Source organism: Aplidium turbinatum, chromosome 7 (genome assembly GCF_918807975.1).
Source record: "Aplidium turbinatum chromosome 7, kaAplTurb1.1, whole genome shotgun sequence".
Taxonomy (NCBI): domain Eukaryota; kingdom Metazoa; phylum Chordata; class Ascidiacea; order Aplousobranchia; family Polyclinidae; genus Aplidium; species Aplidium turbinatum.
This window is the reverse complement of record NC_137478.1, coordinates 26,464,667-26,490,836: the sequence shown is the minus strand read 5'-3', so window position 1 is coordinate 26,490,836 and position 26,170 is coordinate 26,464,667. Positions and strand designations below refer to the sequence as shown.

At 38.9% G+C, this 26,170-nt stretch overlaps 2 protein-coding genes across 2 annotated transcripts; both read right to left on the bottom strand.

The window, feature by feature from the left end:
• LOC145774311 (uncharacterized) lies at window positions 1–25,535 on the bottom strand. The gene is made up of 10 exons (XM_082585525.1): window positions 25,389–25,535; window positions 24,750–24,939; window positions 22,328–22,440; window positions 21,472–21,644; window positions 17,602–17,847; window positions 15,398–15,552; window positions 14,500–14,685; window positions 5,163–5,354; window positions 4,809–5,012; window positions 1–1,235 (listed from the first exon to the last, which is right to left on the bottom strand). The coding sequence occupies exons 1-10, from the start codon at window positions 25,451–25,453 to the stop codon at window positions 1,134–1,136; spliced, it is 1,626 nt and encodes a 541-aa protein (XP_082441651.1). The 5' UTR covers window positions 25,454–25,535; the 3' UTR covers window positions 1–1,133.
• On the bottom strand, window positions 7,164–12,397 carry LOC145774312 (uncharacterized). The gene is made up of 5 exons (XM_082585526.1): window positions 12,193–12,397; window positions 9,269–9,388; window positions 8,786–8,947; window positions 8,568–8,636; window positions 7,164–8,124 (listed from the first exon to the last, which is right to left on the bottom strand). The coding sequence occupies exons 3-5, from the start codon at window positions 8,928–8,930 to the stop codon at window positions 7,958–7,960; spliced, it is 381 nt and encodes a 126-aa protein (XP_082441652.1). The 5' UTR covers window positions 8,931–8,947; window positions 9,269–9,388; window positions 12,193–12,397; the 3' UTR covers window positions 7,164–7,957.
• Window positions 25,536–26,170: the final 635 nt, after the last annotated feature.

Sequence of the window (26,170 nt, the reverse complement as noted above, 5' to 3'; positions counted from 1 at the left end):
CAAACTGTGCAGGGATTTTATTGTGTAAATAATCGTGTAAACTTTCCAAGTACTTAAAAAAAGAAATTATTGCAAAAATCGATGCCAAACTCAAGTATTTCCTGTAATGGTTGCCAAATACTGCAAATAGTCAAATTTTATTTACAAAATCTGAAGATAGTGATAGCAATTGAAGGCAGTTGTTTTGTCAGCTTATTAGTACTCAAAGCTTTATTAAGAGTTCATTTGAGTGCTGGGATGATTTTTACATGCAAAGTTTCCAAGTTCAGACAAAAGGTCGTGAGATGCTTGCAATACAATGATGACATCATGTTGACTTGGATATCTGCGCCAAGCATTGATTTTTGTGAAAACACATGTCACGTTATGTAGTAGAGATCGTCACAAAACTCAGAAACATGTAAATAGTCATGAAAATCAATCATGCTTTTTCCTGGTGACTTATGTTTTGCCGAAGTTACTGGCTAGTGCAACTTTATGTTGCATTTTTTTTTTGGAGACCCGGTAGAAAAAAATTAGCATAATTTTAGCGTGGTGTCGGCACGATTTCGGAGTATCAGGCGGAGTTTGTCGTTTAAAAATCAAAGTCAGATATTTCGGTTTGACCTCATAGTGATTTGTGGAGCCGGAATCCAAAGGGCGTAGGTGTTTGTTTTGGCAAGTCAGTCAATGGAAATTGCTGAGTTTTTGTTTGTCGTATCCAGATTTACACCTGGTGGTTGAAGATTTAGAATAAGTGGACGGAAGGCAATGTAGCCAATCTTCGTGTCCACATTCAGGCATGCCTTTAAGTGTCTTACCAAAGACACAGCCACATGCTCTTGAGCGGTGTCGAACCGGTGCCCTTTCGATTGCCGTTCCAGGACTCTCACCACTCGGCTATGCAGCTGAGTTGAAGAAGTGATGGTTGAAGTCGAACATTTTTGATTTAGTGAACAAATTAATTGCGCAGTTAAAAAATTTAATTCGTTCAAATAAAGTCTAATTTGAAAATCCTTGTAGCACAAAACACACACAAAAAGCGGAAAACGAAAAACAGGTTTTTTTTACTTTTCATTATTTACAAAAAAGTTTTGAAAGTTGCCGTAGTCGTCACATTAGCCATGGCGATGAAAACATCCGTTTAGCCTGGCTCATTGATGCAAGATCCAAAAGACCACTGCCAGCATAAGGAGAAGAGAATTTCCACCAAATCTGACGTGGTTCATTCCAGTTGCTGATGGTACAGTTTCGACCTAAGACATATTATTTAATTGGTTAATTAATAATTAGCCTATATAATAGCAATTCAGTCGAAGTCAAGTTGATAAAATTGTTATCATGTATATTTTATGTCATGTTATAATTAAAATGATAGGCTAAATTGAAAATATAATATTTATGAAAAACACTTTTGATTCTGCTGTAAACTTTTTGATTTTTATGGCTTTTTTTTCATCACCAACAACCGATGTCAAATTTTTATGCAAGAACTTGCTTCAATTTTCCTAACAAGTCTAGGCTATAAGCATAGCCATACGAGACCAAACCATTTTGGGGGGGCAGAACGTAAATTTTCCCAAATCTGCACGCTTTTATAGAAATTGCCCAAATATGTATGTGGTGCATGATAACAGTAAAAAAACTAACATAACAAGATAACCAGCTCATCGGCTGGTGAGGACCTTCTGATATTGTAGCATTTGTTATAGTTGTAATTTCTTTCTGATCATTTGACACACAATTTTCAATAGAATTATTACTTTCTGCTTCCTGGCTTAAATCCATAACTATTGGTTCTTTGTTTGTAATCTCGGCAGATAATTCTTCCTCATGCAAATCATGATCTACTATTTCTACATTTCTGGCTGATGTCAAATTTACAATGAGTGGCCTCAGTATTTTCCATATCCTTATCAGTGTTTGCTTCATTAGCAACTTTGGCAATTGTTGACTCTTCATCTGCTCTAAAGCTTGTGTCACTGCTGGAAACATTCCGAGCTCTTGTTGTACCGCTACTGAACGTTAACTGCCGTTGCTTTGGATCTTCATTGACTTTTATAAATTTAATGTTACTATCCTCTTCAGGTGTTCTTTTTTGTAATCAGAGTAGAACCTTTTTTTGCACACTGTAGTGTACATTCTACCTTATATCTGTACAACCTTTTTCTAGAATCCATTGCTTATCTTAAAAATAACTTATCTGTGTTAAAACCCCTCATTGAGTATGCATTCAAGTGCTTTAATTAATTCTCCATTGTATAATATCTATGCAAATGAGGTAATATCAAAATTAAGATAGGCATACACAACACATCCAGATATAATGTTTTAGGTATGTTGCTCTCATAATCAAATGTCTGCAGTATTGCAGGCGCTTGCTAACTGCTGACATCAGAACCAAAGGCTATACATCTGCAGAAAACTATAGTAGGGTACACATAACCAATGCATGCCATCGTGCAGCAGTAACTGTTGAATGCTTGAGCTAAAAACTATAAAAATATGCTTTCAACATCACAAGAAACACTTTATATGCATGCAGCTTGCCAACATTATATTAATGAAAAAAAGTGGAGCTGCCATGTTTCACACAAGATCTTGCAAAGCAAATATTTTGCTAACTTGCATGGCAGGTTTTGAGTTTGGAAAGCTTTGAAATAAATGAATATATTATGATTGGTTTGAGATTATATATTTCAGCAGTAGCATTTTAAATGTTGGTGAAATTAACATGACACAGTTGCATAAACAAACTAAATATTTTTTTTTATTTTGGGGCACAACTGCATCATTTTTATTTGGGTAGTTTTATAAAAGTAAGCAAACAAAGCTAAGCAACACCACAACATTAACATTACATTTAACAGGCATAACATTTTTTTTGTTAAATGTTGTGGTGTTGCTTAGCTATGTCCGTTTATGGTTGAAAAAGTACTGTATAACCTCTCCACCTGAATTGTTTTATAAAAGTATTCACCAGATTTATATAAATTCATATTTTGTAGTTGCCCAAATCAAGATGACGCATTTAAGGATATTATAAAAAAAATTGAAGACTTTGTAAATTTTGATGCCGAGGCAACTGCATCATGACAATTTGGGCAGTTTTATAAATAGACTATGATCAGATAATTCCATATTTTTTTGTTGCCAAATCTAAACGATACAGTTATGTAAATGGGAAAAATCAATGAGTTTGTTCATTTTGGGGAAACTGCCTCACGCTTTGGGCAATTACATAAACAGACTAATCAGTTTTTCAGATAATTCAGATAATTTCATGTTTTTAGCTGCCCAAATCAACACGATGCATTTGTGAAAATTAATAAAATTAGCTGTATAGCAAATTTTGCGTTTTGATTTGGGCAGTTTCACAATAGTATTAGAGACATATTTTGGTGGGTGCCCAAATTGGCATGATTAATCATTCACTATCTCCGCTTGCAGCAGATTGCGCATCAACATGGGTTACTTGACAGGGTTCCATGTGATTTTATGAGCCGTACTGCTTCCATGCTGGCTCAAGGCAGATTGGAAGAGGGTGATATGTCACCAGATTATTACCTCACTGCGTTATGCAAGAAACAACACAATCGGTACCATTTTTAAAGTCTTTGGTATGACCCGACCTGGAATCGAACCCGGGGCTACCAACACCAGAGCCGAAGGTGATGACCACTGAGCCACGGGTGCCGGTGGCTCAGTGGTTATTGGCATGATGCAGTTAGTTAAATGCATTTCGTACTACAGTTTGATCATCATGCAATGCAATCAACATCAATACAGGTGTGCCAAATGAAAATTTTGCGGCACATTTCTTGTGCAAATAAGAGGCTGTACTTAGTTTGATAGGTAAAAGATATTAATTTATAGTTTTTCTCAATTCATGCAATTTTGTAGCTTTCATATAGCAATTTTTGCCCTAATAATTGCAAGATTTTGCCCGAATTTGCGACGTTTTGAAACAACAGGGGGGGCAGCTGCCCCCCCTGCCTCCCTGGCTCGTACGGCTATGGCTATAAGTCAAATAGCATGATGCGTTCTACTGGTAAAAATTAAGCTAAACTATCACAAGATGTATAAAATGATAATCTGCTTTTATTGACAATCTGCTATTATTTAACTAAATGCCTGGTGAACAACCTCATTCAATTTCAAGACTATAAGGGTATTTTAAAAAAATTCAAGCTTAAGAATTAAAAGCATTCATGCCAACACTGGTTCCATTCAATAAGCTGAATAATTAATAGGTAGGCTACTACCAGTGACGTAGAGTGACCACTGTTTCAGCAAACTTTAAGGCTGAGCGTATTGTTTACTTTTATTAAAACAAACAGCGGAGCCAACTCGGTTGAACGTATCCAGGGCTTTAATACCGTACAAGTACAGTAGACTTAAGCTTTCTTAAGAAGTGAACACCCAAAAAATAGTCCTTCGCTACTATTAGGTATTATTTTGTCGTCGATGTTAACTGCAATGATTTTTCAGCGATTGTAGCTTTTTCAATTTTAGATTGTATTTACTAAGCGGCTGCATTTTTATGGTCACTTTTTGTGCAGAAAAAAATATAGCCTAATTTATACCATTCTAAACATTTTAAGTATGATCTGGTCGGGAATCGAACCATCAAACTACCTGAACCAAAGAACGTTTACTGGCATGCCAACGATTCGAAGATTTTGCAAACTGGCAGCAAAACCAGCTGGTGTAATCAACGAAGCATGTGGTTGCGGGAAATTTCCTGTAGCGCAATCCAATTGGGTAATCTGTCCTAAGACAAACTGCACTGAAAGCAGGAGCAATTAAAACAGTTTTTTTTAACTTACCACACGGTCTGGACTTCCAGTGGCAGTCAGTTGAAGCCTCAAAGGAGATTGGCCAGTAGCTTTGATTGCAATGTAAACTGGTCTTGATGCTGAATTACTCTTCACACTTCGCCTTTGCTTGTCCTTTTGCTTAAAAGTGAACAGGCCAACACTAATAGACAAGCCACCGTCCTGATTATCATTGATCACAATGTCTACACCTCCCTAAAAAAATATTGTTCAGAATCATAGCATATATTATAAACTGTAATCAAAATAGCCTCATTATAATACAGAAAAGTCGTTTTATTTACTACAGTATCTTATTGTAGGCTATGGTTCTTTTTCTGTGTCGACCAAAAATTGAAGAATTACCCCGCTAAGCGAGAAAGAGGCGTCGAAAATTACAGAGCTTGGCTTTGGAACGATTGCAGAGATGTAGACATCACCAGTGGATGCATTTGTTCCCAAATCAAAATTAAGTGTTACTGATCCACCAGCAGGTAATTGGGCTCGGGAGTAACCGGTGTCTTCCGGATCGACAGTCATGTTCACAGGGCTGGTGTCCTGAAAAAGATATTTGTTTGAGTTTTTTGTCGAGCTTCTGTTAAATTTTACATTTAAATGAACCACACAAACGCCAAACATGAATCGAGAAAACTTGGTGGATGAAAATAAAATACTTTATTAAAAAACAAGATTTTCAGAAATAAAAGCTCATGGGGTCTGCCTTCAATAAACTACTTAGTCATGTGTCATGGCTGCTAGCTTTCCTGGGGGGTTCTTGTTCTTTCGTGTGAGACAGGATTGTTCAGATTTTAGGGCAGGTGATGGAAAACCAAGTGAGTGTAGCTTCGTCCAGTAGGCTACTGCCAGGGCCTCTGAGAGAATTTTTCACTAGGGGTAAGAAGAGTCATTCCGGGGCCTCCTCTCACTCCAAGACCCCTTTGTCTTGGGCAAAAAATGTAATGTTTGCTTAGGCGTATTGCACACCACACAACATTTTACTACAGAATTGGACATCTGTGTGCAATAATAGTATCAGGCTGCAATAAAACTATTATTTTGTGTTGTCCATATCATGTGATCTGTCCCTTGCCAATTTGTGTATCCTGCATTGAATTCGTGTGTCAGTTGTTGATGGTACTGTTGAGAGGTGTCGCTTGTTCATCTTTAATGTAAAATTTTTAAATTCATTTTTTTTATTTCTCTTAGATGTAGCTTATAATTATTTCTGAAGAGGACACTATGTGGTGTCGAAAACGTTGGATTTAGTAGTTTTTTCATGTTTTTTTGTGTGTTTAATGTTAAATCAGTTAACGTTGCTGAGTGTTATATGTTTCTGGTACAAGCCAAGCTCTCTACCAAGGCTCAAACGTAACGTCTTGTTAAAACAGAATCAAGTTAATCATCTGACCAATCCTAATCTTTCTTCATTAACTTTTGCATTCACCACAAGCCCAGCACTAGCAGAGGTAAACGAGAGAAGTCACTTTTTTCACTCCGGCTCCGGTCCTGCCCCGAAAGTATTCTCCGGCTCCTGCTCTAACTCCGAAATTCATTTTGAAGTGAAATAAGCGTGAAACTACCTTTGTCAAATAGTTTTTAAAAAACAAAAAACACCCGGGCAAAAAACAACAAACACAGGTCTGGGCCCTCAAGGGTACGCCGTACCCTCCGTACCCCCCTCTCATAGGCCTTGGCTACCGCCAGTGCCGGTCTTTGCGGTGTGCAAACCGTGCGATCGCACAGGGTCCGCAAATTAGGGGCCCCGCAATTTACTCAAACAATGCAGTAATTTTGTCATTTCCAATGGAAAAATTTAACAAAGGAATTAGCATCAAGAAAACATAGAGACTCAACGGGTGCAGCCTATTTCGTCCCCTGAACATTTCGTACCCTGAAAAGATGAAGAAAAAAAAACAACAGAGCCGAAGTAGCTGATCGGAGTTGCCGCAAACATTTCAAAATTTCTCTCGATCTTTTCAGGGGACGAAATAGGTTGCATCCAGACTCAATATAGAGACATAGCTTTACTTCCAAAAAATGCCAAAGAAAGCATGATTTTATCCTTTTGCTATGCCACCGGACAGCACCATTTTACAGTAATATTCATACCTAAATTTTTGTTGAACATGCTCTCAGAATGCCCCAAATTCAAAGTAATTTTTCAAAATTTTCTGGGAGAGGCCCCCAGACCTCCCGTCACTGGGTGTCGCCTTCGGTGATCACGCCGTCAGGCTTCGCCCGCCGACCGTCAAACCACCCCCCTCCCCTTTCAAAATACCTAGCTACGCTACTGAATTGGATCATTGTCATTGGGGCCCGCAAAGCATATTCCGCACAGGGCCCGAAATACCCTGATCGGCACTGGCTACTGCTATGCCATGCATCAAGGGCGGCTCGTCCTTATAGACCGCAAAAGATTCAGCCTACCGTCGTAAATTAGATTAAAGTGCAACTGCACGATTGAATTAACATAGGCTAAAATCCATTGCCAAGACATCTGGAACCTGTTGAATAACTCACTTCCTTACAATTGAGGCCCACAGTCGAGAAACCGACCCTTTTCTCACGCTCTCTAGCGCTTCTCTCTCACGCTACCTGGAAGTAGCAAACTCGTCAACGCCACCTAGCGATATGACGTCAGTTGGAGTCGAGACCAAACTAGCCGAGATAGGTTTGGTTGCTACTGAATGCGCAAATTTATAAGGTATCCATAGTGAAGACGCATCTTTCAGCCAGCATTATACAAATTTAGTTGTTCATGCTTGTGTGCCAGGAGTGGTTTGCGAAGCCCATCGCCGAAGGCTAGTTTCGTAGATTACAACAGCCAAACTTGGTTATATCGAAAATATGTTGTATTGTACGGTGTTGCAGGACATAGTACAGTCGACTATCATGCGATAACGCTTTAGCATTCATTGGGACTGTCTTCGGCGGTGTTGACATCTCCGTTCTATAAAAATAATCTAGATGAAGCTAAAAAAGACTAGAATAAGCCAAATTGAAGCAGAAATAAAGTAAAAGAATAAACCAACATACAATACTAATGACAAATCACATTACGACACACAAATCGAAAACAAACCAAACCAAAAAACACCAAATCGAAAAATAAAAATAAACGAAACGGTTGCAATAAACCAGGTTAAACCAAGACTAAAATGTTAACACTGGTCTTTGGAACCCAGCATAGTCTCCATCGTCACTGGGATACTTTCTGCGGATAAATGACACAATGCAGGATGGCAGCACGACTCTGTTGGACTTGCCAAGAACTTCTCCATCCAACAGCCACTCCAGCACCTGCCTATAGGCGACCAGCCTGAATTGCCTGGGAAATGTAACAGCAAGTCGTTTAATAATGAATGGAACAATTACGCAACCAGCTCTTGAAAGGATGTTGAACAATGAACAGTAAACAAGCTCAAGTGAACGCACTCATAAGAAAAAGAGATGTCAATAGAAATGTAAACCTAATAGCCTACAAGGCGATGAAGGAATATACTTCATATACTGGTTCCACCCATATGCAAATGGATATGTTTTAAGACCATACTAGATATGCCGGTTATAAGATGCAATTGTTACACTACTAAGGTAACTCTACAATACTCCACCAATCTTTTTGACTATTTTATTTCAAATATTGCTGCCCTTCAATTGTTGTGTCCCACGACTTCTCGGATAGTTCATATTCAGATGACAGATAGAAAAATGAAGAATGAGCAGATGCATCTCTATTTTTAAGTGGGGTAGAAGATGCAACTGGCTTACCCAGACTGGAAAGCAACATTGTTTCAGTGTTCGTGCCCACGGTATTTCGTCCAAACCACGTTTGGGTACCTGTTGAGAACTAATGCTGTAGTAGTGGCACAATAGACTGTTATGAGTAGTTGTAAATAAGCAAAAAGAAACACTTTAACATTGACTGCAGAATCAATCAAACTTTAAAAAAAAGATAGCAGATAAGCACTTATTGATAGGTGACTCACCAACAGATCGTTTTGTAGTCTGCTCCTGTTTTAATGAAACCTGACAAGCCTTGGATTGGAAAGATGCTGTTTCACACCAGGTGGAAACATCCGAATGACTCACTTGAAAACTCGCAGCTAACCATTTGTTTGTCAACATCCGCATTCCGCAACCTCCAATACCTAATATGTATTGTAAAGTACACTTTGCTTTATTAACAACCATTGAAGATTATAACGTTTTGAAATTGGTACCATGCCAGTATTAGATGCACTTGAATTGTACATAAAAGATTAATGCAACAGCATTATGCGGTGATTTTGACTACTGGGTAATTTACAAAAAAAGAATGAAATATGATAGAACGATAAACCCCTCGGCCACCACCAGAGATAAAAGAGGAGGACATCACCCGTAACTGAATACAAGCAGCACATTAGATTGAACCTGTAGCCTATATTAATTATGTTGGTTCATCAATACAACAATGCAAGGCTACATACTGTCATCTCATCATGCATAGCAACGTCAATGGAATCTTCAGCAGCAGTCGGCACAGCTTGTTGAGATGCAGTGGTTTTACTTTTCTTGGTCGAACCCGCACCCATTTCATCATTCATGGCCTACAAAAAATTGACAATTAATATCAGATTACTGTATGTCTCACACACCTCCTGAACACATATGAAGACCTGGGTAGCACAATTGTAGTTTGGGCAACATTGAATTATGATCAGCAGGCCTCGAAATTCACGGCGGACACGGCGGTCATGTCCGCCGTCACAGCATGTGATGTCCGCGGGAAGTACCATCTAGATCGGTCATATTTGTCCGCCGAGAAATAGCGGTAGAAATCGTCATTGCATAGCACGAACAATTGTTGCGAATATATAATTTCCCGCGCATTCTAGCGCGCATCTAGAAAATGTTAATACTGTATCCTTTAGCTTCCATTCAAGCAAGAAAACTTTCGATTTATACGTTGCTTCAACAATTGGTGACATTGAATCAGCGTAACAAAGGTGAATTATTCGCTAAGAACCGATGGGAGTACCGGTACTTTTACACTAATCACGCGCAACTTAGTTCAAGTCTTACGTCACAATGTCTGGCCTTGATCTCCGAGTAATATTGATAAGGCAAGGTTGGTTACAAAATTAGATTATACGAGCAGGCTATTACAGCAAGATGCAGCAAAATTTGCTTAGTTTTGGTATTACAGTAAGAAAGAAAAAGCCCAGGGAAAATTCACTTTCGCTCATATGACTCGCAAAAATAAACCTAAAGAAAAAAGCCTAGTGAAACTTTGCACAACAGAAAATAGTAGCGTTAGTGTAGAAGTTTTTCAACTCGTGTCCAGAGCATTGTGACGCAAGAAGCCACACGACCTCGTTCGGTGGAAGTTAATTAGTTATGCGGCGTATTAAGCAGCTACGCGGCGCTTTGACTCTTCAGGTGCACGTCGTTGGTCTGATGAAAGCCTTTCAGAGTGACTTCGCTGAAATTTTAAAAAGACTTCTCAACCGTAGCTATAGTTCTCAAATGGCGAAGAATTATCAAGATAAAGTGATTAAGCGTGACGATTGACGCTAAAACTGGTGTGTCCGCCGTGTTAGTTAATTTGTCCGCCGAGATAGCTGCTCAGACCGGACACGTTTGTCCGCCGTCAACAAAAACGAATTTCGAGGCCTGGATCAGATTATGAATCCCACTAGCTACATTCTGTAAAAGTTAGGAAAGAAAACAATCTGGACATCAAATTTGTATAAAAAATTGCTAAGCCACATATTCTGAGCCAAAAGTTGTTAATCCCAATTGAGAGATAAAAGGTGTTCAGTCAAAGTAAGTACCGTAAGCAACACAGTAAGTTTTGCAACCTTGCTGTTTTGCAAGGTAGTGATCTGTTGTAATTAGACTATAACAGTGGTACCGGTATTACATAACTACTTAATCGTTTTGAGCAGATGGCACATTGTATGTTCATAAAATTTAAAACAAGTAGGCCTAAAAACATTACATACCGGTAGGATATGCAGCCTATAGCTTCTATTGTGTAACTACAAACCTTCACTATTGTCCGCTTTTGCATTCGATGATCTCTATCCAGCTTAGATGCAGTAGCATCAGACGTTAGTGATGCAAGCCGCGCCGTGCCGCGCCGCGTGCGCGGCCGCTTATGACTTTTTCGCCGCGTGCCGCGCCGAAAGTTGAAATGAAAAGCCGTGCCGCGCCGCTTGCCGCGTAAACTTTCAAGAAATTAAACTTTCGTGAACTTTCAACTTTTTAAGAAAATCAGTTATGAAACTTCAAATTTAAACTGGAAACACGGATCAGTTTTTTTTTTCGGAAACCTTAAGCTGGAAAGCTCAAAGCTATGCAAATGGCTTGCAGTTGACAGGGTTTTTAGGTCTGGCTTGTGAGGAAGCTGTACGAGTGTTTTTGGTTAATAGCCTAGCTGATAAGCTCAGTTATCAGGCTATAGGCCTAGCGCAACTACCGCATTAGTTACTGTAACAGTTAGCCTAGTGAGTTCAGGCTATAAGTTTTACTCTTGACATCTTGTCTGTCTGTGTAGTATGTAGTTCATACAGCCACTGACATTAAAATTGCATTATTGCTTACAAAAACTGTTCAAAAGTCCTGATACTGGATCCAGGAACATTCTATTTGAAAAAGCATGATGTCTTAGAACTTAGATGCATTGCTGGTAAGAGAATATGATCTGGTTAGCCTAGTCATTATAGTGCACAACTGTACCGGTAGGTTACCGGTACCAGTTATATGCCCTGGGTGCTTTTTGCCACTATTGATTTTCTAAAAAATAACGCGTAAAACATTTTTTGAAAATTTTGTAATTTGCGGTGTGCGGTGCGGTGCAGTGTTAAAGTTCCAGATAAATTGCGGTGTGCGGTGCGGTGTGCGGATAGGTGATTCAGTTGCAGATTCAGTTGCAGTTGCGGTGTGCGGATAAAAATTTTGGGTTCGCTGCATCTCTATCAGACGTACCGGTAGCAGAGGTACATTTTATGGTGGGAACAGCAGATTTCTTCAGAATGTAACGTTTGCAAAATCCCATATTAACTTCAAAATAATTTTCAAAATCCTGCTCAAGAAAGTGATTTGAGCAGATAACACTGGTAGGGAAGGGTCCATTCCATTTGCGGACTTGATGAGCAAACTTGCACCAGTTAATTCGCAAACGTTAATCGTTAGGGAAGGCAAAAAATGTCACCTTTGCACCAGAAACAAATTTTTGTGTGATAGAGCAAATTTTCACTATTTTAAATGTTTGGCTCAGAACTACAATAATCTAAGAAACGAAGTTGCAATAGAAATGTTTTGTTTTAAAAGTTTTATATATTTGAACTAAAGACTTGAAGCTTACAAGAATGTCAGATAACATTGGTTAAGATGTACCATACCTTACCTTGCATGGCCTATGACAGCTTTGGTCTGTCCCTTCACCAACAATTTCAATGGATAAGTCAACAGACCTGGCTTATTTTTTTCAAACTCGAGATTGCAAAGAGCCTATACTACCTGTCTTCCCATAAAAAGCACGTGCAACAAGATCGAAGCAGCGAAAAAAAACTTCCTTCCTCTAGGTCTAGGACAAACACAACTAGCTAAACTAAAACTAGTAAAAGACTTGTAAAACCAGTTGTCGCTTCGATCTGACTGACTCCAACTGACGTCATAATCTGCGTGTTGCGCAATGCAGGCGAAACGTGGCCAAAAATACAAGCGCGTGGAAAACCATAGCTTTGTTAATTTTTATTGAGATAATTATAGCCTTAAAAAGTAAGGGCGAGGTTGGTATTTATAGATTGAAACATGCTCTTTCAGATAAAGTGCGGTCAAAGTCATCGTGCAGTAGCACTTTAATGAATATATAGTTATATTTTCGGGTCAATAGATAAAAAATATACGAATCCTAAAATTTCTAAAAAAAGAAGAGGTGTACCAGCAAACTTTTATTATATTGGCCCATGATACAAGAAAAGGATCCACAGAGGATACAAACTGATATGCATAAATCAATAACTGAATAATAAAATATTAGTAACCTCTCAAGTTCATGTAGCTTCACACAAAGAAAAAGTTCCATAACTTTTAATTCTTTTTTATTAGTTCAAAAAAAGTAAAAAAAAAAAACATTGTTAAATGCAGGCAATGGCCAATGTTTCAATCTTATGGACCTCTTCAGCGCAGTGAAATGAGAGTAGAGAGTTGTCTTGAATTGCTTCAAAGTTTCAGATGAGATGATGGTTTTTACAAATGATTAATAAGCCCATTGAGAATCAATATCGTTATTTAATTTCGGATCTCAGCGAAACGCAATTTTCCCACTTGGAAGGTGAGATTTTTTTGAGAAAAGTAGTGCTAAGAAATGGTTTGAATTTGTTAAAAAATAAAAACTTGAAAAAAGGCAGGAACTTGTCATTAAGGTAGAACATAACAATCATCTTAAATAGATCCAAAATACAAAAAATTAGATACTAGCGGCACAAATATGCATTAAAATTCAAAGAAAAAGAAAGGGTGTACTAGCAAATATCTATTGGAATGGTCCATGATATAAATCCAATCTTGTCTGCTTCCTTTTTTACTTGTTTTCTATGTTCCTTTTAGATGTCCCCATTTCCTCTTCCTATCCCCTTACAAATCTCAAACCATTCTGAGAAAATTGCAGAAACCTTAATCGTGACTTTTCACTAAGTTCTGCCTTTTATTACCTTTCCCACAAACAAAACACTCGCCAATCTTGCTACAACTGTTGTTGCATCTTGCATGATAGGCTTCTCACTTTTTACACTCTTTGCATTGCATTGAATTCCGCATCACTTTTTTACCACGTGTTCTACTGTAGCCTACATGGATCCACTTTGTTTTCAACAACTGTTTCTTCTGCTCCTTTTACTATAGCTTTTATATGATTTTTCAAGATTTACTTTTATACCCTTAATCTGGAATGCTTCCTTCTATTTCTAGTTTCTACAGTTTTTTCCTGTCCCTCCATGCTATACTTGTCAAGACAAGATCATCTGTATATAAAATTTCACTTAGTCCGCCATCTCTTACTCCTCCAATCGCAACATCAAGAACGACAGCAAATATGAAAGGTCACAGTAGCTACTTATCCTTGGTCTATACCCCGGTTTGGATTGTACAAAATCTCATCTGAATGATCTCATCCCACTCTCACTTTTGTTTGTGCGCCTTCTACATTGACATCACCACTGACATCACCATCTTAGCGAGGAATAAAGTTGGCTACAGACTATCATCATCATCATCAAACTATACACAGAAAAACTTGAAAAATACAGTTTAGGTGATGAAAACAAGCAAATGTGACATACCTAAATACCAAGTTAAAAAAAGTTTGTGTACTTAGTTGTTAATGCAGTTTACAGTAGCCTTCGCTTATTATTTTGCTATGTCAAACTGAAAGTTTCAATATCGTCATTTGTCCTTGCTTTCTATAGCTTTTCTCACACCTTTTGTCTATAAAGTATGTAGAATTTTTTTGAAACTGTAATTACATTAAGTTATAGCGATTCAACTAAACCAAATTTAAGGAGATGAGGAGGTGATATGGTAGGGGAGGTCAGGTGACCCTCGTATTTCTTTTTTCTTGGTCTTCTTTTAGCATATTTTTGATATTTTTTTGCAATAAACTTGATCCATGAACAATTGTGCTCTCTCCTACAGGTCGCATCCATGCTATTACCTGAAGTACGACAGGAATATCGCACGCTTGTTGCAGCGGTGTAGATAACGCCTCAATGAGATCATCAAATCTTGCTAGCTCGAAAACGTACTGAGCAGTCGGAGTACTTGCTATGCTTTTGAGTTCCGTTTCATTGTATGAGTCTCCTACGCCGACAGCGTAAACCAGGACACTGTGACTTTTTATCTGTAACAGTAACCTATGCCATCAATTTTTAATCAAACATATTAAAATTAAGTACTGTATATGGCCTAAAGTAAGTTTGCAGTTTCAAATATTTTTTTTGAAGCTTTCGCGGTTCAATCTGCATCTAACGATTTTCCAAGCGCTTTGGTTCACTGGTTCTGTGATAGTATACAGTATACTGTGATTAGTTAGCCCAAAGATGTAGGCTAACTCAAAAAGAAGAATACAGTTTCACATCCGCTGGCCTTAAAAAGTCACTTGTACCGAGAATTTAAAGTATTGTATGATCTGGTCATATCCCTTCACTTTAGAAAAAAACGCATATGAGTTTGACAACTCATTTTTGTTTGAAGCGTCTCATGAGGTAAGCAATAGCAAATCTGAAAGAAGCACTTGGTCATGTGTCCCCTAAAACTGAGAAATGTGCATTTTTTACGATAAACTAAATCAAAATTTGTGAAATTATTGCTGATAGGCAGGGAAAATCACTTCTTTTGGCGCAAGTTTATCGCCTCCTTTAGTCTGCTATCTTTTCGACTATGATGGCGACCTATTTGAAACTTGAAGTACGGTGCTTCATCAACATATTTTGTTGCAGTCGATGATTTTCATTTTAATAAGTAAATGCATCTCATGGCCATCCGCCTCACCCGTTATAGGTTATTGTTGCAAACTTGGGCAATAGTCTTATTATTGGTTGGGTGTTTCAAACCTGCTCAGATGGCTCCACAACATCATCTTGACTTTTTCCATCAGTTAGGACAATCAAGACTTTTGGAACGCCTTCAGAAGTGGGGCGAGCTCCAGTTGAAACAGTAAATCCATCGGAATCCACTTGCGCAATGGCCATTCCCGTTTTCGTACCGTCTATAAATTTTCATAAAAACAGAAGTACGGTAGCGTAAAGCATAGCCTATCTTTTCATGGTCCCCTGACTTAGTGTGGTAGTTGTAGATTAAGTGAACGGTAAATCAAAAAGGCCATCTTTTAAGTAGCCTGAGTTAGTATTTTCCGACAACAACGACATGTTGTTTTGTCACATCCAAGCTTACGCCAGGTGGTTGAAGTCGAAGATTTAGTGGACGGGAAATCAAGAAAGCCAATCTTCGTGCCCACGTTTAGGCATGCCACCGACACAGTTACCCACTTCTGAGCGGTTGCCCTTTCAAGCTTTACACTAGGTAGGGCTTGCACCACTTGGCTGTATGCAGCTATGGCTCTCGATTCGTGTCGAACCAAACTGCTTTAGAGCGTCGTATAGGTGAATGTAAGTTACCCATCACTCGACCGTGCCGCTGCCATTGCATGAAAACCACGTGTTGCACAACCACTCTTATAACTTGCAAGCTTTCTTTGAGAAAAGGGTGTTGTATAAAAAAAAATATGCTGAACCCATAGGCATACGAAGCCGAGCAACGTTATCAAGTTTAACATATTCAAGTTTATTACATTTACAGAAACACAAATTAAATATCGACCGTTTTCGACATCGCAAGATGTCTTCTTCAGGAATAACGTACATACAATTTAACTACGTTATTCCTGAATTTAACTACCTATTCCTTAATACAATTTAATTTAACTACATCTGAATAAAATACAATGGTTTATTAAATCTATAAACAGAAAAAACAAAAACTGCAAAGTATTTCTGACCAGCTCAAACTCAACGATATAGGCTCTACGAAAATTAAAGGTAACTTCATCAAAAGATGTTGAACAGATCACATGATGTGGTAGAAAGACAAGATGCGAAAAAAATAATTTCAAAATACAGAGAGCAAGAAAGATGAGCCGCAAGCATATAATTGTCTGTTCAAAGGTGAATTGTTACGTTTTATGTACAAGGCTTCTAAGATCTTGGTTTGTTACTCAGACCTGCCTTTAGATATGATCTCAAGTTGCTGGATAAAAAATACGTTGTTTTTGCATTCTGTACATGAGAAAATGTGATCTTTTATTGCACTTTTCTATATAGAACTCAAATTCAGGTGTTCCCTAGCTCTAGTCGATGAATATCTTGTTGACATACCGATGTATCTCAGGCTTGCATCAAGCAAACAACTGAATTTATAAATGACATTAGAACATAGAGCAAAGGGCGTAGACGACTTTAGCTGGAAATATTGACTACTTTGAACGTTTTGTAAACAGGGTAAATGTCACAATCGAATTTTTTTTAACAATTTTAGCTAAATTTTTTGAAAATCTTACCGAATCTCTTCCCAAAAATTGTAGGCCTACAATCCTACATCATAAAAGTTGCTAAAATCGTCTTCTTCGGATAGGCTATATCTTTTGTTTTTTTATCCAAAAAAAAAGGCTTTCAATACTTTATCAAAAAAATAATACGGGTATCCATTTCAATGTAGCATATTTCAGTAACTTTATTTGTTTTTGGAGTTGAATTAACTTACTAATGAATGGCCTCAACAAACACTGTACGTTTTTACCGCAATGCAGGCCCACGTAGTACTGTATACAGTGTATAGCATGCTTGAGACTTGTTGAGGTTAAGTTGATGACATTCCAGGCAGTAAACGTTTTTCTATAACATTTTTAAAAACCCTGGTAAAAATATATAATATCAATTAAATAGCATGATGTGTCCTACTAATGCAAATTATTGCATTGTTACATTGTTGCTGAAATCAACTAAACATGCAAAAAAAAAAATTCAACTTCGTCCTGTGTTTTGCCATGCTAGACAGGTAGTCACTATCTGGTCTAGCCCCAGAAGAAGTCAGTGGTGTCTGGTTGACGAAACATCGGAAGAAAAAGCAGATTGTCCCTTTGTACATCTTGTGATAGTTTAGCTTAATTTGCACCAGTAGAACGCATTATGTTGTTTAACTAAATGCCTGGTGGGCAGCCTCATTTAATTTTCAGCATAAAATATCAGTTACCAGTACTTACGGCCGGGATAATTTGACGCTTGAACAGCAATTTTGAACTCATCGTTAGAAAAGTGCTGATTGAAGTTGCTGATGAATGTGGTTTCCTTAGAATATATGGTTAAACCCGCACGAACTTGGTCTTGTGAAATGTTGAAGTAGTCAGAAGTTGTTTCAACAAATTCGAGTGATTTTTGAAAGTTTCTGACTTCAATGCTGCCTGACCCGTCTAATAGAAACCACAAGTCCAATTTTTCAATAGTACAAGCTGTAATAAAAAAAATATTGCAAAACGTGCCTGCCATTTTACGTACCTGCCATGTTTAGAAATAATTTGTAGCCATTATAACAGAAGTGATAACTTATTAATATTTTACAGAAAGTTAAATTCTTCACCATATAAAAACATATTTTTTTGTTTATTGTAGGTCTACATTTTATTCGACTCGTGGCTTCAGCTGGTTGTTGAATACACCGCTCATCTCTACCTTGGGTGTAATAAATTGGGTGGGCATAATTGCTGCAGGAAAGGCGGCCAGGAGAAAGGAATAGGCCACCCTACTCTCCTTAGTGCCGAAGGCTACAATGAGAACTTTATCTTCTCATACCTGACACTTGAATCAAGCATGCGAATGGGACCACCTTTACCTTACATTTTATTATTTTCCAACTAAGAATAAAATGCATTTAAATGAAACATTGTAACAGCTCGCAACAGTTTCAGTTAACTTTTTATTTTTTTCTACTGGCAAATAAACAAAAGTATACACAATACAATAAACAAAAATAATTTGAATAGCAAGGATGGCAGCGAAAGACCAAAAGGTCACCAGCAAAGTCAGCTGCCACCCGAACATATAAGCAAAACACAAAAATTAAGAAACATAATATACCGGCACTTAATATAATACAGTGAAAAAACAAAACAAAGCAACATAAAGACTATGTGCAAAGAGATAAGCAGATGATGTTTTAGGAATGATTACTGTACAAATTTTTTAAGAAACGTTTATATCTAAATTTAAAAGTACTGTAAGATGTTGTCCGCCCCGATGACTCAGTGGTTACGCGCCCGGCTCAAGATCACGCGGCGCTGGTTCGACTCTCGGGGTGTGCGCTTGAGCAACGAATTCTAAGAACTGCTCTCCATTCAGAGGCACCTAATGGATGGAATAATTCCCCGGAAACAACACTTCAACAATCGGAAAAAAAAACTTCACTCTGCCAATCTCGGTAACCGGCCCTGCATCAAGAGCCTCTACAAGTATGCGAAACTACCAGGAATAACCTATCAAGGCTTTGTCAGTCCGAGGATAAAGATTCAAAACCAACCAACCAACCATGTCCCTTTAAGTGTTTTGGTATTTGATTTCATAATAACACTCAATTGAAACATAGAATCTTCTTGCCAAGTTTGATTTCATAGATGGCAAATATAAACCATTACTTTTGTTTTGACGGTTGTTATGCTGGTGAATTTTATATATGTTAGCAAAGCAGCCAGCAAAGGCCCATGGCAACAGGCAGCAAATACTTTCTGCAATTAGGTGCGCTAGTGGCGTATCTAGAAAGAAAATGTTAGGGGGCGAAAACAACGGTTGGGGGGCAAACGACATTCAACATGAATTGCAATGGCATCCAATAGTATTTTTTTTTTTAAATGTTGGGGACAAGATGTAACCTTTGCTTTCCTTATAAATATGACCACTATTGTGGCTAAAAGATACTTTATTTCACACATTGATAAGTAGGCTGTACGGGATTGTTTGTTTTCATGGCTGATTACCCATCGGTCCGATCATGGCAAATTTCTTTTAGTATTACAGTGTTGTGACAAAAGTGATTGGCAGTCAAAACATAGCCTATTATAGCAGAGGTCTGCAAATAGTGGGTTACGACCCAAATTTGGGTCACGAGATCTTCCAGTTTGGGTCGCAAAATAGTTTAAACTTACCACAAATATAAGCATCGCATCTGTGTAATAACGAGCTTTAGCTTATTTAAACCTCTAATTATTATTGCATTCTTACACAGACGTCGTGTGAGCGTCTGGGGCCGAGGGTCTATCCTTTTACCACCCCAGATTCACGATGTTCCCGGACTACACTGGAAGGCTACTAGAGAGCAGCCAGTCTTTGGTTTCATCATGCATGACACGCAGACCTTCCACTCCGTTAGGTGGCTTGAAGATGGAGCAGTCATTGACGATGTGGTCTGCGGTCTGCTCCTCGGCACCACATTCGCAAGAAGAGGCACCACATTCGGAAGAAGAGGCCGTTCTCCATTGGTGCATGGTTGAGCGGAAAAGCCCGACGCCCATACGGAGACGGAGGCGCACCCATGCCTGTCTTGGTAGTGTTAGACCGATGGGGCGTGTGTCGGCGTCCGGGATGAACGAATAGAGTCTGGTAGCGGTTGACTTCCATTCAGAACTCCATTTATGGTCCGCCCAAGCAGCCGCAGAGATGTCTTGTACATCAGCTTCGTTGATAAGAAGTTGAGCGGCTGGCACGAATGGGTGTCTTGATTTCAGTCGACGGGGGTGCTCGTTTGGGAGAGCAGAGATCTTGTGGTGGAGAAGGTGGTTGGGCTCCAGTGCCCGTCGACCGAGGGACAGAGTGGCTTCTTCGCGACGAAGCTCAGCGGGTTGGATGCCAGCGAGAATGGGGAGATTGTCCAATGGTGTGGGACGCAGGCATCCGGTCACTGTGCGCAGGGCGCTGTTTATGACAGTATCGATGTTATGGCAGTGAGCACTGCGGCACCAAACAGGTGCACAGTACTCTGCTGAAGAGTAGACAAGGGCTAAGGCTGCTATACGCAAAGTGTCAGCCCTCGCCCCCAGCTAGAGCCTGCCAGGCGCTTGAGTAGCGCAGCGCGGGATGTGAGTTTCTTGCGCAGTGACACCAAATGGTGGCGGTATGTGAGCGATCTGTCCAGTGTCACCCCAAGATATCTTGGTTCGGGGCAGAAGGACAGAGATTTTCTGTTGTTCTGGACGTTTAGCTCACAATCAGCTTCCCGATTATGGAGGTGGAAAGCTGCTGCCACAGTTTTGGTTTTGCTGAGTTTCAGTCCCCAGTTCTGGAAATAGGCTGAGAGAGGTTTCATGTCCTGGCTCAAGGTGTCTTCTAAATTTTCCCACGACTTTGTGGAGTGGAGAATTGCCAGGTCGTCCGCGTAAGCATATTTTGCGGAGACCGTAGTTGGCAGGTCGTGGGTGTAGATGTCGAAAAGAAGTGGAGCCAGGACCGATCCCTTTGGGACGCCGTTTTTCAGGCGTCTCAGTCTGCTTCGCAGTGAGCTACCCGTGGTGAGGGTGAAGCTTCGATTCCTGACAAGTTCCATAATCATATGAACCATATGTCGGTCAGGAAGCAGGCGTAGCAGCTTGCAAGTAAGGCCGCGATGCCATACGGTGTCATAGGCAGCTGTAAGATCTAGAAAGACAGCGCCGGTCTTCTTTTTTGCCTCAAAGCAATCCTCGATGTCTTGGGTTAAGAGTGTGACCCGATCTACGGTGGATTTTGGATTTTTGATCTACAGTGGCGGCGGTGTTAGAAGCAGCACCACTTGTGGCGCCTAAGTATGAGCGATAAAGAGCTTCACACTCAGAGTCCCAGCATGATGTATAGCTGGTTCGATGGTCACGTGGTATTGTGGCCTTTGCTTACACAGTGACTACGTAACAATGCAATAATAGTCGAGACTGTCGAGTAGACTTGTGCAACCAGTCATGCTCTTTGTTACAATTTTGCAATACGAGGTTGGCAGCAGCTGTGTAAAGTTGCTTGAGGGCCAACTCATTGATAGAGTGAAACAAGGCATATACGCTTTGCACTTTTTATCTAAAAAAACAACAACAATTTTTAGCATTATTTACACAGCTTACATGTTATGTTTTCATATCCCTGCACAATCCGTATGAAACAGTCCACGGACCCCCCAGGGTGATAATAGTTCACCCACCAGTCCGCTTGGTCTTGCAAAGAGGCTGGCATGGAGTCGTTTCCTCTAATGATGTCAATAAACAGTCGGGCAGCAAAAGCTGCTTTTATCGGTGTACTGACAAAATAATAATACAATACAATTTAATGCAGCCTGGTTACTATGTTTGATGATGCAAAAAATAAGCTTTCGGTGATCGTCGCATCCAGGGCTGGGCACAATGAAGAACCCATTGATCTATTTAAAGTTTATATTTACCTCCTGACATAAGTATTTTATTAGCCTAGGTCACTGATCGCAAAAAGACAAAAAATGTATTCTTTCTAATGCGTTTAGCCCTGTGTAAATAAGGCCATGAAGCCGTAGACTACTGTATAACAAAATTAATCAAGCCAGTTGTTAGCTTGAATGCCTCACCCAGAATATCAATAGATACTTTTAGACATTTTCAGCTAACAGTTTTGCCTGTTTACGTAGCTATGACTCACATACTGACAACAACATAAGGCCTATCATATCTATACTATAACTTATTGATAACTCTGATCAATGACAAAACTTACCCGAAAAAAATGAAGGTGGTTCTAAGCGAGAGAAATTGAAGAGTAGGTGTGTTTAAATAAAGTACGTAGGCCTACTGTACGCCAGTTCAAAACAATCAATAGTCTACATCAAAACTTTTATTGGTGCAAAAAAGCAAAGAAAATGCATACTTTGACCTCGTTTTCTCAAACCTTTGAAAGTACCATCAGTAGCTTAAAAAAGTGGTTGACTTTCAGCAAACTTTAATTATTTCTTACGAATAGTCAGGGTCCGTTAATGCAACGCTGTCTGCTCCTAGATACTGAGAAGCAATATCAACGGCCGCATGCGTGTCTCCACTTGTCAGTTGAGACTGGATCTTGTCTGTGATCTGTAAAAATGCACTTGCTTTGGAATAAATTTATATTGACTCTTGTAGGCTACCAATTTTGCTAATGCACAACCAAGTCCGCCCAGTTAGCTCAGTGGTTACGCGCCAGGCTCAAGATCACGCGGCGCTGGTTCGAATCTCGAGGTGTGCGCTTGAGCAACGCATTTCAGGACTGCTCTCTATTCAGCAGCACTTAGTGCATGGAATAATTCTCCGGCAACAATACTTCAACAATCGGAAAACTTTACTCTGTCAATCTCGGTAACCAGTCCTGCGTCAAGAGCCTCTACAAGTATGCGAAACTACCAGGAATAACATATCAAGGCTTTGTCAGTTCGAGGATAAAGATTCAAAACCAAACCAATTTTCAAGCTGAGTTCAAGATTGGAACCGGAGCAGAGAACCTATCGTTTTCAAACTTGACGATGGCACGTTCTCGGACCACGAAGTCAATTAAATGAAAAGAAGCCTATCCTTGGTATCAAACGAAAACAACTTGAATTTAAGATTTCCCTGGCATGAAAAGTATCCTCAAAGTATGTAAACAATATGCTCAATCACATGATATGGTCGTTAATTGTGGCAAGTCTCAAGTAATGTACTTTCCCACCAAAGCGCTCAAACTCAGAGGCGTATCCTGGTGGCTTAAGCAAGGAAAGCAATAAAACTTGTGGGTCCCCCCCGAAAGTTTTTGCAAAATTGCACTCAAATGATGGATTATAGTGCTTTCTGGAAACACTTTTAGGGTAATATTTGAATAAAATTTATTAGAAGATAAAGAGCTATTAACTTATTATAGGTAGCTCTTACACACAAACCGGCAAAAACTGTGGCGAAAATTTAGAACATCAACAGTGGCACTACTACGTCTTTAGGCTACTAGGCTACTCAAAACAGGGGTGGCTCGCTAGTGTGTGCTGCGGTGCTGCAGCACTCCCATGAAAGTTTTCACAAAAGTTTCTCAAATACCTTGGCGTTTCTTCTGCCGAAAATTCGTTTGTTAGGATTTCAGGATGTCATCATTTTACAAACTTCATTTCAGAAAATAAATATTCATAACAATGTATCCTTCTCAATACAGAAATGTCTTTTACACTTTGAAATCTTTCTTCCAACTCAATTGACATTAAGTTAAAAATTGTAGAGCCATGTCTTGCATTTCATTCAGTTCTATTTCTAAAGCACACGTGCCTAAACTAAAGTGCACGATTGCGAGAGGAGTTGCAAGCCAGATTTGCACGAGTTAAAACCATGCTTTGATATCCTTGTAAATTCATTCAATGTTAATGTAGCCAGTGCTATGGCTGTCCAGTTTGGCAACTGTTTGTTACAGCCTTACAGGCACGTGTGCTTTAGAAATAGAACTGAATGAAATGCAAGACATGGCTCTACAATTTTTAACTTAATGTCAATTGAGTTGGAAGAAAGATTTCAAAGTGTAAAAGACATTTCTGTATTGAGAAGGATACATTGTTATGAATATTTATTTTCTGAAATGAAGTTTGTAAAATGATGACATCCTGAAATCCTAACAAACGAATTTTCGGCAGAAGAAACGCCAAGGTATTTGAGAAACTTTTGTGAAAACTTTCATGGGAGTGCTGCAGCACCGCAGCACACACTAGCGAGCCACCCCTGTTTTGAGTAGCCTAGTAGCCTAAAGACGTAGTAGTGCCACTGTTGATGTTCTAAATTTTCGCCACAGTTTTTGCCGGTTTGTGTGTAAGAGCTAACTTTAATAAGTTAATAGCTGTTTATCTGATAATAAATTTCATACAAACATTACCCAAAAAGTATTTCCAGAAAACACTATAATCCATTATTTGAGTGTAAGTTTGCAAAAAATTTTCGGGGGGCGTGCCTCCGAAGCCCCTATGCCTTCGGTAAGCTCTAACCCACACGAGTTTTATTGCTTCCCTTGCTTAACCGACTAGGATACGCCACTGATTTGAGGCTTTGGTGAGAAAATCTCTTTCTGCGTTTATCAAACGCTGCAAAATCTCAGCTAATAGTTTAATTTCGTCACTCATGAAATTGGATTCTTTCTTATTGTCATCGCTTTATGAACACTACAAACAAACTAGGTATCTAGTAGCCTATAACCTTATTCTGAATGTGTCTACTTGTTTATACTGGCATAGCCTATGACTATGTATTTGTAGTGCATGCTGCGTGCTAGTGAATTTGCTGAATTGTTCTCTCCGCTTCATATGGATCGCAAGGTTTGAAATAAACGTTTAATATTTAATTATCATAGAGCTAAATGGGATGTTAAAAGTTTTATTAAAATCTATAAAATCTCGTCCAACCTGCCAGATCCCTCTATTGAGATCTGCTGCAGTGGTCGAAGAATTTCCAAAATTGCTTTCAACCAACGCGATTCTTTTAAGAAATCCAAAATCGTTGCTAAAAAGTTTAGGAATACTTTTCAGTCTCTGAATCGCAGCTTCAACTACTTTCTTTCCATTAGCGTTTGCCTCCAAGGTACGATCGACTTGTCTACAAAGATACTTTCAGTTACTATTTTATGACTCCGTCATATCTACTACACTCAGGGGCTCTATCCACTTTTAGAATTCGGGGGAAGGGTGATTTTTAGACAGTGGGCTAAAATCGTCTTAGTCATTCCAAACCACTTCAATAAGTGGTGGGGTGATCACCCCCCTCACCCCCCTTGGATACAGCCCATGACTACACTACTCATCAGGATTTTATACGTTGATGGATGTTTTGTCACTAGGGAAGCTAGACTTTTAATTCTTCAACATAAACACCATTATTGTGTTGTAATAAAATTGAAAGAGCAAAATGATATGAAATTCTTTTAAAGCCAAACGATAAGTGTTCTGGGTTAACTTGAAATCACATAGAAAACCAACACGTTTTTTTGATCAATCGAGCCTAATGTAATATTGCCTTAAGAAAAGAAAATATTCTAAGCAACTTACACTTCATAGGCTGCTCCCAATAAGCACAGACCAACAGTCAAAGAGAAGAAATGAAACAATATCATTAAGACTTTGTCTGATACAACAGAGCCAAAAAAAATTTCCAGACACAATTTTTTATAGTTTTTTTTATATGTTATGCAAAAGCTCGCTGTCAATATATAGTCAGTCAGTCAGTTTGTTTTTATTTCTGACCATCATAATGAAAAAAAATATATGCCAAACATAGCAGAGGTCTAGAAAAAGGTATAGAAGCGACGAACGCATATAGATGCATTGTTTGGGAAAGGTACTAAACTACCGTACTATCCCTGTACCGGGTAACATACTTTGCAAAATATTAAGCAAAATATAGAGTTATGAGTTTTTTTTACCGATTATGCCAATATAAATCTTTCGAGTTACAATAGGCCTAACCTTTTCTACAGTTCCTTCACCATGTGTATGGCTGGTCTCTATGACTTTATGCTTTTTCAGTTTTTATAAATGTTTGGGCTAATTGAGAAGTTTTATTGAACTTTTTGTTTCATTCTACTTTGTATACAGAAAGTTCCTTTATTATCACTTCAGAATGCGGCACCAAGATTTGTGACATTTTGGTTTATGTTGTTGAGATCGACTTGGGGGGTTGTTTAGGCGACATGAAAGTATCGTTGACATAATAATAGCTCGTTTGTAGCACTACTTGCAAAGTTTATCTGATGAAAGTGAAAGTAAAAGCAACAATAAACAGGTTGGTTTATTGCATCACTGACGTTTCGCGCACAATGACAATGCGCATC

Coding starts and splice junctions, on each gene's coding strand:
- LOC145774311 (XM_082585525.1), bottom strand. CDS start 25,453: ATGATATTGTTTCATTTCTTCTCTTTGACTGTTGGTCTGTGCTTATTG. Junction 22,441..24,749: donor TCAATAGAGGGATCTGGCAG/GTTGGACGAGAT, acceptor GCATTTTTACAG/ATCACAGACAAGATCCAGTC. Junction 1,236..4,808: donor CTGGAAGTCCAGACCGTGTG/GTAAGTTAAAAA, acceptor AATATGTCTTAG/GTCGAAACTGTACCATCAGC.
- LOC145774312 (XM_082585526.1), bottom strand. CDS start 8,930: ATGCGGATGTTGACAAACAAATGGTTAGCTGCGAGTTTTCAAGTGAGT. Junction 8,637..8,785: donor GACTACAAAACGATCTGTTG/GTGAGTCACCTA, acceptor AGTTCTCAACAG/GTACCCAAACGTGGTTTGGA. Junction 8,125..8,567: donor AATGTTGCTTTCCAGTCTGG/GTAAGCCAGTTG, acceptor TACATTTCCCAG/GCAATTCAGGCTGGTCGCCT.